At 55.3% G+C, this 12,485-nt stretch overlaps 5 protein-coding genes across 5 annotated transcripts; 2 read left to right on the top strand and 3 right to left on the bottom strand.

Moving 5' to 3' along the window:
- Positions 1-464: 464 nt before the first annotated feature.
- On the top strand, positions 465-1,078 carry CkaCkLH20_02641 (uncharacterized protein; the record flags this gene model as incomplete). Its single annotated transcript, XM_038885360.1, has 2 exons — positions 465-741; positions 813-1,078. 2 exons carry the CDS (start codon positions 465-467, stop codon positions 1,076-1,078), a joined length of 543 nt encoding a protein of 180 aa, XP_038749291.1.
- A 237-nt stretch (positions 1,079-1,315) lies between these two features.
- CkaCkLH20_02640 (uncharacterized protein) lies at positions 1,316-4,369 on the bottom strand (the record flags this gene model as incomplete). The annotated part of the gene is made up of 6 exons (XM_038885359.1): positions 1,316-1,895; positions 1,981-2,305; positions 2,390-2,469; positions 2,532-2,542; positions 3,549-3,838; positions 3,898-4,369. The coding sequence occupies 6 exons, from the start codon at positions 4,367-4,369 to the stop codon at positions 1,316-1,318; spliced, it is 1,758 nt and encodes a 585-aa protein (XP_038749290.1).
- An 876-nt stretch (positions 4,370-5,245) lies between these two features.
- On the bottom strand, positions 5,246-7,332 carry CkaCkLH20_02639 (uncharacterized protein; the record flags this gene model as incomplete). Its single annotated transcript, XM_038885358.1, has 5 exons — positions 5,246-5,907; positions 5,959-6,410; positions 6,482-6,843; positions 7,111-7,211; positions 7,284-7,332. 5 exons carry the CDS (start codon positions 7,330-7,332, stop codon positions 5,246-5,248), a joined length of 1,626 nt encoding a protein of 541 aa, XP_038749289.1.
- Positions 7,333-8,284: 952 nt separating this feature from the next.
- CkaCkLH20_02638 (uncharacterized protein) lies at positions 8,285-8,712 on the top strand (the record flags this gene model as incomplete). The annotated part of the gene is made up of 2 exons (XM_038885357.1): positions 8,285-8,350; positions 8,422-8,712. 2 exons carry the CDS (start codon positions 8,285-8,287, stop codon positions 8,710-8,712), a joined length of 357 nt encoding a protein of 118 aa, XP_038749288.1.
- A 217-nt stretch (positions 8,713-8,929) lies between these two features.
- Positions 8,930-11,569, bottom strand: CkaCkLH20_02637 (GTP-binding protein; the record flags this gene model as incomplete). The annotated part of the gene is made up of 1 exon (XM_038885356.1): positions 8,930-11,569. One exon carries the CDS (start codon positions 11,567-11,569, stop codon positions 8,930-8,932), a length of 2,640 nt encoding a protein of 879 aa, XP_038749287.1.
- Positions 11,570-12,485: the final 916 nt, after the last annotated feature.

Here is a 12,485-nt window from a genome sequence, read left to right as displayed (position 1 = left end):
AAAGCGTTTGGTGTGGGAAATGGGAAACTTGGCACGTATGCATGGTCCGACACAGTTTGGCGCTGAACAATGCAAAAAGAAAAGAAAACCCCCCAACAGACTTTGAGGCGCTGGAGTCTGTCAGTAGTAGTTCATGAGGCGACCCTGAGGCTCTACTGAGACCCGAATGGATCATCGGAAAACGAGATTAGAAACAAAGCTATGGATGACAGCTGTGCTGCGGGAACATTGATCTCCAAGGTCCCCGCATAATGATTGGCCAATTCCTCACCCGCGTCTCAACGCGTCATCGTGACACCGCTCAGCTTTACCTAAGGTGCCGTACCTTGCTTCGAGCTACAACCACCCACACACGTAGCAACGAAGCTCGTCCCCCACTAGAAAGAAAGACGACACCTCGAACACCGGCATATCTCCTTCCACCCTCGCGAGAACTTCCCAGTTCATCACCTCCAACACCAACAATGACCTCTGCCGCCGACCCCGTCACCGCACCTCAGTCCGCAGACCCTCCCGCAAAGCGAGTCAAGACCACCTCCGACGACGCACCCGTCCCCGCCGCCATGGAGCCCTGCCCGCCACTCCAGGTCAAGAGGCTCTCCGACAAGGCCCGTCTGCCGACCCGCGGAAGCCTCTACGCCGCCGGTTACGACCTCTACGCCGCGAAGCCGACCACCATCCCGGCCCGCGGCAAGGTCCTCGTCAGCACTGACATTGCCGTCTCCGTCCCCGCCGGCACTTGTACGTCTTCCTCTCGGGCTCCGGCTACAGCTTGCAGAGCGCCCCTTAAGCTAACATGCTATCAAACACAGACGGCCGCGTCGCTCCCCGCTCCGGCCTGGCCTCTAAGAACTTCATCGACACCGGCGCAGGCGTCATCGATGCCGACTACCGCGGCGAGGTCAAGGTTCTCCTCTTCAACCACGCCGACACCGACTTCGAGGTCGCCGAGGGCGACCGCATCGCCCAGCTCGTCGTCGAACGCATCTTCACCCCCGAGATCGTCGAGGTCCAGGAGCTCGAAGAGAGCGTTCGCGGCGCTGGCGGCTTCGGCAGCACCGGCGTTGCTCTGCAGTAGAGTTGTCCAATAATTTGAGAAAAAAAAAGGGGGGGACAGAAAAGGGGTCCGTGTAGAATATGGATTAGACCGTGGCACATACGACACCGCCGTCACGGACGGTCGGGAAGCCTATAGAAAGGAATGCAAAACAGTATATGAATGATGACAATGCCACTACCAAGATGCCTTTATCTATCCCGACCATCATGCAGCTGACTGACGCCCAGTATCTATAAGCTTGGACAACCACCAAATCTACAACTTCTTCGCCCGGAACTCCACGACCGGATCCCTCAGACAAGCCAAGTTCCTCACCAGCTTCAGCTCGGCACTCTTGCTCTTCAACAAGTGCAACCTCTTCTTCTCTTCCTCCGTCGTCGCCGCCTCCCCGGCCTTCTCGACCACCTCCCGCATGCCCCTCGCCGTCTGCGTGAGCACCTCGTGCATGCTCGCCAGCACCATCTCCGCGGCCTTGGCGAGCGGCAGCTCCAGCGCGTCGACGTCGCCCCCGCTCAGCCACGACCTCGTCGCCGTGAGGCCGTCCCCGGCGGCGAGGGCGGCCTCGCGCATGCGCACCGTCATGAGCGCCGCGAACATGTCGCCCGTGCCGGAGAAGTAGGCGTCGATGGCCGGGAAGACGATCTTGAAGAGGCGCGGCTCGCCCGTCGAGGGGTCCATGGAGGAGCCGACCACGGAGAGGTGCGAGGGCGGGTGGTCGGGAGCCGCGAGGTTGACCGAGGTGATGACGACGTGGGGGATGCGGTGTTCGCTGTGCAGAGCGCGGATGGCGGATTGGAGGGATTTCATATCTGTGATCTTGACGCCGGACAACAATCTGCGGCACACGTCAATTTTCTCTTCATCTTCACAACAGAGCGCAGGGGACCCCTCCGCGAAGACGGGAGTCTAGGACAACTCACTCGGCTTCGAACTGGTTCGGGAGAATCAGATCCGCGTGCTCGACGAGGGACTGATACGCCGGCACGACCTCCGGCGCGACGTACAACTTGCCGTTGTCGCCCATGACGGGGTCCAGGACCCAGAAGAAGCTGCCGTCGGCCGACTTCGCCTTGAGCTCCTTCGCGATGTCGCCGACGGCCACGACGGCCTCGGCGCCGGGGATGTAGCCCGAGAGCATCATGTCGAAGTCGTCGAGGTACGACTGCTTCAGGCCCTCGAAGAGGTCGCGGATCTCCTGCGCCGAGACCTTTGTGCCCTTCCATTGGCGGTAGCCCGTGTGGTTGCCTTTCCGGGGAACACGTCAGCTAACTGTGGATAAGTGGTCGTGACGGGGGATTTGGTGGGTGTAAAGGGGAGCGGGTGGTTTACTGAATTGGACGGTGTTGAGCGCCGCGACGTCGCAGCCGAGGGACTGCAGCGTGAACACGGCGATCTTGTTTCCTACGTTACTGCACGGGGACGGCGTGAGCGCTTGTACTCGACGTAAGCTTGAGCTTGCGGTGCGACTCACCCAGATACGACCTTGGACCACAGTCAGTCACAGATGCTTCAATGAGACAATTGGGGATGGAACAAGATCGCCTCACATGACTAGCGACGGCAAGAACGCGCGTGTCGGGTACTGGAAGGTCTGGCGCCATTGCGTGACTGATATAATCTAGGTGTACAGTCTATGTCTCGGTGTAGATCTCAGATATCAAAAAGGAAAATATCGTCCGGATCTCGGCGGTGGGTGGGAGTGTCAGTCAGATATCGGAGATGTCAGGTACCGATGCGCGGCAATTCCCTCGTCTTGTAAATATTTAATAAGAACTCAAGGAAAAAGTGAACCAAGGACAAAGGACTGCAGAATCTATGTATGAGTCAAAACAACGATAACGCAAATAGAGGCGTAGTATATCCCGAGTATCCACGAGATTTTCCAACCGTATCTGTTGTTGGTCTTAAAAGTGACTAAGTGAGATTAGGACCTGGATCGATACAATGCGGTTCCAGGTTCTTCTAGGCTCTCTCTCTGTCTGCTCTGACGTTGCCTTTCCGCGCCGTCCAATCCGACGTAGGTTTTTCAAGGGTCCCGTCCCAGGACCAGATTGACCCCGCCAAAGGACGCCGAAGAACCCCGCACTAGAGCGATTTTGGAAGTCCAGCGTACGCAAAGGGCGCGTGCAGCTGGCCGCAACTGGCGGACCTCAATGCGGCCATCTCACCCACAGAATCGATCAGCTCAATGGTCCTGATTATGAGTTCATGGAATGCTATTATTTACGCAGAAACAGTAATCTCATTATTGTCGTGGTCCCAAAAGTGCTTTTCGCCCTTCGTCTACCAACATATTCCGCATAGTCTCTAGAACATGCAAAAAAGTCAATCCAGAGTAAAAGATCGGGCCCCAATGCCCGTCTCTGGTACCGTGCAACGCCCGCATTAGCATCTTCATTCCGTCATCAATCAGTTTTTTACTCCTCGTCACCAATCTAGGGCCACGTTAGCTTCCAGACTCTCGATACATCAATCCAAGATAACACACCTTCGGCGCCAGGTAAAAGCGCAGGTAGCTCTGGCCCACCAAAGTGTACTCAACCAGCAGAGGCACCTCGTTGGACAAGCAGATCTTGACCTGCTTAGAGAGGGCTGCGGCCTTGCAGAAGTTGATGAGGTACTTGACGGAGAAGGTCAGGGAGACGGGCTCGGTAAGCTCAATGTCGACGTTCAGCTCGGGCTTGTCGACGTTGGTGTGGCTTCGCAGAGTGACGGATCCGTTACCAATGTCGCCGTTGGCAGAGAACTTGACACCGTCCTTGTTCGCATCGATCGTGACTATGACACAGACGAGTTAGTCACCGACAAGAACGTTTCACCGCCATTGGGAAGCTTACCGGACTCGCTCATAGCTTGCAAATCCGTGCAGATGCGTCTGAACTCGCTGCTGGGCATGGAAATGGTTGAGGCATACTCCGTCTCGGGGATACCCAGGTGCTCCTGGTCAATGTCCATCAACTTGAGGTCGTACTCGCTGATGCGGTCATGCTCCGAGCTCTCGAAGACGACGTTGAGGCTGTCCGGGGCGTCCTCGGCCTTGAGGGTCAGGACGTCCTCGCCTTGGGCGGCGCGGAGGACCTTTTGCAGCGACGCCAGGTTGACGCCGAGAGCGATGTTGCGGTCGCAGCGGTAGGGGGAGAAGGCCTCCGTCTTGAGGGCCATGGACACGAGCGCGACGTGCGAGTTGTCCATGGCCTGCAGCATGATGCCCGAGTCATTGCAGTCGAAGTTGCAGTCCTGGACGAGGTCCTTGATGGCGTCCACCACCTTCTTCAGGATGTCGGCCTGGTCGAGTCTGGCTTCAAGCATTTCTGCGCAACGTTAGCATCTGGCGTGTGACGGTTGGACGAGACGAAAAATCGGTGAGAGCAGGAAATCACATACTGGCTGATTATTTGCGTGAAAACGAGGAGAAGGGGGTATCTTAGATATTCAAGGAAAAGGAAGACGAGGCGCAGAGGTGATCGTGAGCTTTGGCAAAAGTTGAGCGGTAGAGGGGTTGGTGTAGGAGAGAGAAGTCTTGTCGCGGTAGCACTTTAATGGGCAGACACGTTGCGCGTGGTGGGCTCCTACCAGGAGAGACGCGTCAAGCGTTTAATAGGGCTCGACGCCAACCTAACGCGCGGGGCAGGCAGAATTGATGATGGCACGTGCGCCTGCCACCGACGTAAGGCAGGTGGCAGCCACATCGATCTAAGAAAGCTGGTCCGGGCTCACCGGACTCCTGGCGGACATTTTGGTCAGGGGCATTTCAAGCCCCTGAATCGCAGTCCCCTTTCCCTTACCCTGGCAACCAGTGTTCTTTGTTTAATATGCTTGCAACAAAACATTGGCAATAACACGAAGAATGTGCCAAGTGTGCTCATAGAAAAGGAGATATATGTTCATAGACTTTGATTATCTATTGATACTAGTAGTCTTTTACAGTTTCTGGCTCAGTACACATAGCCTACCATCAACGTCGTCATAGAGTACAAATGAACGATTTCAGTGAACAATGCCTCCCACCCCCAGGTCCCAAATCCCAAGTCCCCTTCTATATGCAACCGGCAAATCGAAGGTGTTTACACGGATTAAATATCAAACAATAAGTGCAAATCAGAGTCCGAATGACTGCGTGATTGATTAGCTGGTTTCTCCTGTCCCAAAAACGCCCATTATCTGTCGTCAAATGTCATGTGCTCGTCACATCGAAACGATGCGTGGCGGGTTCGCTCCAGTGCGTGCACGGGGTCGGAGGTTGATGACCATCTCAAGCTCCTTAAGCATGCCCTTGTTGGCGTCGGCCTTTTCCCTCAACGATTCCCGCTTTTCCCGGTCTTCTCTCATCTTGATGATGCGCTCTTCTCTTGTGAACAGGCTTCTGGGTCGCGGTTGTGCGACGGCCTCGAAAACCTCCTCCGTGTCAGGCTCTCCCGTGCTACTGAAGTCCAAAGTGGATGGCGACTCTCCGTTTAATGCTTTCAGGGCGTCAGAAACACCACCTTCTTCAACGGTAGTCAGCCCGCTGAGGGAGCTTGCAGGAGAAAGCAATGTGCTCATGGATGAAAGCCTCTTCTCGTTGCGATCGATTCCCACCGCAAGTGCGGCTTTGCCTTCCTCCCAAGCCTGCATCAGGATCTTCAGGTCCGCACCGATGGATTCGTACTGGGCCATCAGGTCGGAGCCTAGTTCGGTAATGTCGTCGGATTCGTTGAGGCTTCGGTCTGATTCCTCGCGCAGTAAAGTCAGCTTGGCCTGAAGGCCGCGAATTCCGCTCGACAAGGAGTTCAGTTTCCGAAGTTGCGATCTCCATCTCTCCCTACCCGGCGTCAGGGGCATCTTGGGAGTGGGTGGCGCTGGGAATGCTACGGAGATGTCAGCTACAAGGCTTGATATGTTGTGGGCAGACCACTTACACTCTTCCTCACTCAATAACCTTCTCATTCTTTCGAATGCATTTGAAGTCACCGAGTTGAGCGTGCGTACAGCCTCGACAATTGTCGTCCATCTCAACAGATCGCTGCTATCGCCGCTTGCGTCCAAAGCCAAAAGCGCACACAAAAACATCTTACGGATGGTGTGGAACCGTGCGGCAAGAATCTTGAGGGTCCTCAGGGACTCGGGATCGTCAAACTCGTTCTCGTTGAAACCCTGTTTGGCGTCCGACATGTCGAAATCGCTGATGTCGTAGATGTCGTAGTACTTCTCCAAGTCGAGTTGCTCCGAAAACCCCTTAACCACCAACATGGTCTGATCGTAGGCTGGAATGACATCTGCAAAGGAAGCCCGCAGGGCTTTGCGCAAGCGCACGCACTTTCGAGTCTGTGAGCGGTCCTCGATCCGACTGATGGGCGGCAGTGGCGCACTCCTAAAGCTTGTGTCAGCGCATGAAGGCACTCTTAGGATGGTCGGCGGAATCAAGAAAAAGACAGAACTTACAGACGGTAGCCTCTGGACACGAGTTCCACCTCCTGCACCAGTGCGATGGCTGCACCAGTCGCGTTATCGAATTCCTGGGAGTTTGAAACAAACGCAGTGACCTCAGACAGTGCTTGCAGCCGTCTGTATCTCAACCACTGCCTCCGCATGTACACATGGGCGATCCCTGCAGCGATCACGGCCACAAACACAATTACCGCAACTCGTTTCTTGTTCAAAGGCCCTGTGCCCGCAAGCCAGTTGATCGTGACAGCCAAAGCCAATGCGCCCAACACAGCGGCGACAGCACCGGTTGAGTCCAACAATTTCTCGGTCGAATTGCTGTCAATGGCAGCATTGGCAGGCCGGGATGATGCATGGTGCTGGGATAGTATTGAGTGTCCACTCAATAACTGGGATGCGATAATAGTATAGCGAAATTGCTCAAGGAATTTGGAGTTGTCGGCTCGGTCAATCCTGGACGCTACCGCTGTCTAAAAGAGGACACACAACACCAGTCAGTAATTTCCCCATGTGACACGGAAAGGGGAATTCGGGATGCGCACAGAGTAGCTTTTCCTGTATGACTTGTCGGAGGACTTTGCTGGTATGTTTATTTGAAGGGGATTGTTCCGAAATCTCGACCTGACCATCGGCCGACCTGTCGGCGCGAATTCAGGGCTCGAGGGAGGCGTCATATCGTAGGCTGGATCGTCGAGTGCCCATCCGGCCTGCTCGTCTTCGCCTTCATCTGCCACGCGCGCATCGTCAGTCGTTGACTTCGCAAGCGGTTGGTTCGCGGGTTCCGGAGAGCTGCACTCACCACGAAGATAGTCGGCGAGCGGCGTCTGGTCGAACACAACGGGCTCCATCTAGCGACCTGGCGGCAAATATCGACGAGGCACCTGCAAGCAGCGCGGCCATCTGTCGCAGTCGTCGGTCTCTGCAGTCGTCGTGTTACCGCTGCGTCGTGGGAACGTGACGGACGGGGAACGAGGGGTAAATGCGATCAGTAACCATGAACAAGGTCGAATTCAGTGTTGGAAACGTAAAACAAGCTCGGTAGGCGTATGGACGGTCCTCGGGGATATATACGGTAGGTTCGTGTAGGATACGTAGTGTGATGGCGGCGGGTTGCACAAGGGGGGTGGAAGGGAGAGTTGGATGCTCAAAGCGCCGACCCGAAAGTGACCAGACCGCGAGTGACCAGACCAGCTGTTATTCGCAAATGGGGAAGGAACCTGTACCCCTGGCCCTGTTACCGATTAACGTGCAAGGGGTAGGTCGGTCCTGGAGCCTCGGTGGGGTGCGCGACCTTGTGATCTGCCCCAGCCAACGGAGCGAACGGCGACGAGACCTCACCGGAGTTCAACTGTGGCTTGTGCGCCGCGCATTTCGTTAGCCCGTCTGCAGTGTACTGCGCAGGTATTATTTGCATATTTTTAAATTTGGTACATGGGACGACACGGGGCGGAGCCGAGACCGACTCTCCACCGGCCCGGGAACCCTGACGCTAACGTGTCCGATAATCGAGGAATTACGTTACACCGCGAACCGAGATTGGAGCCACCTCAGCGACCAGGCAGGTCACAGTGGAGTGCAGCTGCAATTGAGGCGATCCACCCACCGTTGACAATTACATAATCCCACTCGCCGAGCTACAGCTCTACAACATTGAACCGACATCACACATTCGAGCCCCCCCCCCCCCCCCCCTCCACGATACGCATCAACTGCGGCAGCACAATAACGAGACCGAAGGAGCTTCCGTGTGGCCCCGACGAGACCTTCTCATAGACTTGAAACCAGACCGCAACCGCAAAGATGCCGACGGAACGCGACTACCAAATCTCACCAATCGTGCAGGAATCCGTGATGCACAACACAAAGGTACGAAAGCTTCCCGAAGGACGCCCTCCTCTGCGTCATCGACCTTCGCTGACACTCGCCTTGTTTCGCAGGCCCTCTCAAATCTACAGAGTCTTACAGCCTCGCTGTTCGGCGTTGCCGCAGGCATTCTCGGTCTCGAATCCTACAGCGGTTTTCTGTTCTACATCCTATTCTCCTTCGTCACCGTGTTCCTCGTCTACATCTTCCGGATCGCGCCGGAATCAACATCGGCGGGCTTGCCCTTCCTTAGTACCAGCCGATACTTCAGAGGGCCATTCGAGTTCTGGACAAGCGGCTTGCTGGGTGGACTTTCCGGTTTTATTCTCACATGGACACTATTCTACGGTCTTGTACGGGCATGATGATGCAAAGGGGAGCGAATCGCATGGCTGGTGTCTGGGCGTTGGGGCATTCCTCGTCGACTGCGCATGAGAGGCTAAGGAAAAGAATATATTACGACACAAATACATAACGAAAGAAGAAAGCAATGCTAGCAAGGTACTCCAACACGCAAAACGGCTCCCGCTGTTCATGGCGCCGCTGCAAAACACAACCGAACGATAGCACCTCGCTTGTAAACTAATCCACGATTTCCACGACAGTGCCCACAAAGCCCTCCAATCCGGATTTGTCATTGCGACCTCCCTCCAACAGCAGGATTTGCGAGCCCATCTCGACCCATTCTCGGCTGGTGAGCAACTCTAACGTAACCTGAACGCCCCGCGACATTATTGCGTCTGAGGTAAGCGCTGGCTCGTCATGCTCGTTCATACTGAAGATGTCTTCGTCGTCATCCGCTGTCGAATGTCTGGGGTCATCAAGGCGTATCCTCGAAACCCCCATCACTCGAGCTGCAGCCCGGACGCTTCCAACATACACGTTGACCAGCGATCCATATGTCAGAGACGCCGTATGCGCGTCTTCGAATAAAGCTGTCAGCCCACTAGCGGCCTGGAGGGACATCCCTGTATCTATCATGTGCTTGGATGGGATTGAAAGAACCATGCCTTTCCTGATACGAGGAGCATTTGGTAGTCGCTCAAAATCTCCATCATCTGGACCCTCAAGGGGTATCTCGAGAACGATACCGATGGTGCCCACTTGTCCAGCTTCCAGTGTATTGACGGGAAGCCTCAAGTTGCGTATGCTGACTATTTTGGCCTTGTGCCATTCGCCTTTGATGGTAGATGCCGCAACCGTATTACGAATCGCAATCTTGGCCAACTCGGCGGATGACGGGTGAGATATGGACAAGCCGTAGTTTCCAGGAGAAGGTCGATCCTCTGGAGTCAGGCCCTTGAAATCATCATCTCCAGACGGAAACGGTCCGACAACAATACTGTCTCCAACTGAGAGCTGCCCGAATCTCAGGTAGCCAGACACCACAGTTCCCATGTCATTCTGATTAGGGTTCTCAGCTAGCGAAGCGTAGGACGCGGGAAGACTGAATGTGTCGTCGACGTGGAAGAGACACGAAGGCTGCTCGGGGTTCAGAGCCATCCCTACAAAATCATGCGCTGTCGGTGCCGGTGGCAAGGGCAGATTCTCTAGCAGAGCATGCGCCAGTCCAATGCCTGAGCCGTTGACAGCGCTTGTGAGGACGATCGGTACGAAACGAAGCAGATCACCACCCTTCTCCATTTCTGCCGTTAGAGCTTGAGCTTTGTCCAGATCTGCGGAGGGGATAGTGGGCCACTCTTGGGCACCTCCTGGGACGGGCTGCAAGATTTTGGGAACCCTCCCTGCTGCTTTTATATGCGTCAACAGTTGTCCAAGAGTCCGCTGTATGCTCGTTTTAGTTGCCAGGTCAAGTTTTGTGATGAAAATGACCAAGGGATTCTTAAGCTTCAGGCATAGCTCCAAGTGAGACTTGGCGAGGTCAACTCCAGCTCCTGCGATGCCAAGAACTTCATTGGCCGTAGAGCTCGCACCATCTTTCGTCGAGCTGGCTTCGGCGTCATCCGCAGCCAGACACAAGACTGTCCATTGTGGTGCCCAGCCGAACAGGCCCCGGAGGATGGTGCGCCGGTACCGTGGGTGGCCAGCAGAGTCGGAGACAAAGACCAGCCGTCCATTCTCGGCACCATCGTGAATGTCTATCCACGATTCAACGTGGTCTTGAGAAAAGTTGAAAATATCATGGTTCTTGTATCCAATCAGTTCCTGTGCCACCGAACTGGTGAGGCCGGATGCGACCTCATGCCGATGCTTGAATAGACTGATACGACTCTTTCCACGGCCGTTGTCGAGGGTGCCAGTGGATAGCGTGCCCAGGAGAGTTGATTTTCCCGATGTGGTCGGTCCTGTGAGCGTTATCCTGAGCTGATCCGTGGTAGAGCGGCCCCTGCTGGGTAGCACGACAGACTCATTAGCCCTTGGCGAGTGTCTCGTATCTCGTTGTCCATTTCCAGGAGCTTCTGCTGGGGAATGCTTTGCTGAGAAGTCCGGGGTCACTAATGCCTCGACCACCCAAAGTCTTGCTTGCCGTCCAATTTGCGCTGGCTGCGTTGCCACGTTGTCGACTAACTCGGATGTCTCAAGCCATTCGCATTCTCCCACAATGACATGACGGAGTATCTCCACTCGGCAACCCAGCGTGGCTGCCATAACTCTCAGGGTGGTGATACTCTCATCCATCTCGTCTTTGGTCAGTCCAACCAAGGTTCCGTCATCGGCCACGCCAATCTCGTACAGCGCGCCGCGCGACTCCTCCAAGCCTGGAAGCGGTTTCTGCGGCGTCGTGGCCTGGCTCAAGTCGGCTGTGTCATCCGGAAGTTTTGGTACGATGAGGTCTTTTGGGTTCAGAGCGTGATAGGCGCAAGACTGCTGTAGTCTCCATAGCAGTTGTGTGGTGAGTTGTTGTAGGCGGACCTGACGACTCTGGCTGGATGCTGATAGTGCCGCAGGAATAATCTTGGCAGGGCGAATTCCGGCGGCGGGTATCTTGGGATGCTGAGAGGGTGGCCTGCCGATGGTGCTCATGGACGTATAAGTTCTCCGTGGCCGCAAGAGCAGATGAAGCTTGTATTCAGTCGGCCCTTCTTGAGGCTCAGCTTCGAGCTTGGTGACTCCATAGTCAGAGAGATGGCCAGGCTGGGGCTCTCCATCCTCTGAGGTAGGCTGAGATTTCGGCTTCCTCCCCGGCTCTTCTGGAGCCAACCACGGGGAAGAGACCCGTTGGGGGTCGGTATCGAAGGTGAAGATAGATCCGGATGCCATTTCCGGTGATTTGGCGGTGGTGAGTGTGCTGAGGAACTCTATATACGTAACTCTGGGAAAATCAGACGTCGTAATGGATGTAAATGCCGGTTGTGATGAGCTATTGCGGAAACAAGGATGGCAGAACGAGTCGCTATGCGCGGTATCATTTTGACAGCTAAAGGGTATCGTTTCTGGGGGAGGCGATGATCAGGGGCTTCGTTGCGACTGAAAGGCGCCGAAAAGAGCACAACTGAGGACCTAGTTGAAGGCCATTGCGAAAGCGCGAACAGGATACAATGGATAAAGTGATGTTGCGGGTTGAGGATTGCGGGGGAGGTCGGCCGTTGATAGCGCAAGTAATGTGAGGATGACTTGAGTCGACGACGTTGAAGTTCTCGAAAAACGGTATGACTCGAAGACGGTGAGGTCTCAGTCAACCCGAGGTGTGACGCAGCGGCGGTCGCTGGTATCGAAGAGTGGCTTTACCTGCGGAGAAAGTGCGGATAACCAATGGAACCCACTGAGCTACGCTAGCCCGGGCGCCTTCAAGGTCCTGCCTGTGGTGATTAACCACGTCCTTCCCCATTACTTCTGCCATGCAATTCCTCTCGCTACCTAGGAGATGCCGCTACTTCACAACGGCTGGTATCAGCAACGCGCCATGGCAGATTCAGGTTGCTCTGGGGGACGCTTTCTGATTATGTGTTGGATTAATGGAGATTTTCACTCGCTGATGGCCGATCAAGTCGGTGAAGACGAAAACGACTGCTCTCGCATCGGTGCAGCAGCTTAGGTACGGCTGCAATGTCTGACTCCACCTGCTGCAGAGTCCAGGCCCACCTAGGTAGGCACTTTGGCACTCCAGATCTTGGCCTTGTACCTAGGTAGGTACCTCTTCTACTTCACGCATCTAGGGTCTTCCGCCGCTGTTCTC

Source organism: Colletotrichum karsti, assembly GCF_011947395.1.
Source record: "Colletotrichum karsti strain CkLH20 chromosome Unknown Scaffold6, whole genome shotgun sequence".
Lineage (NCBI taxonomy): Eukaryota > Fungi > Ascomycota > Sordariomycetes > Glomerellales > Glomerellaceae > Colletotrichum > Colletotrichum karsti.
This window is presented reverse-complemented; position numbering and strand designations above follow the sequence as displayed.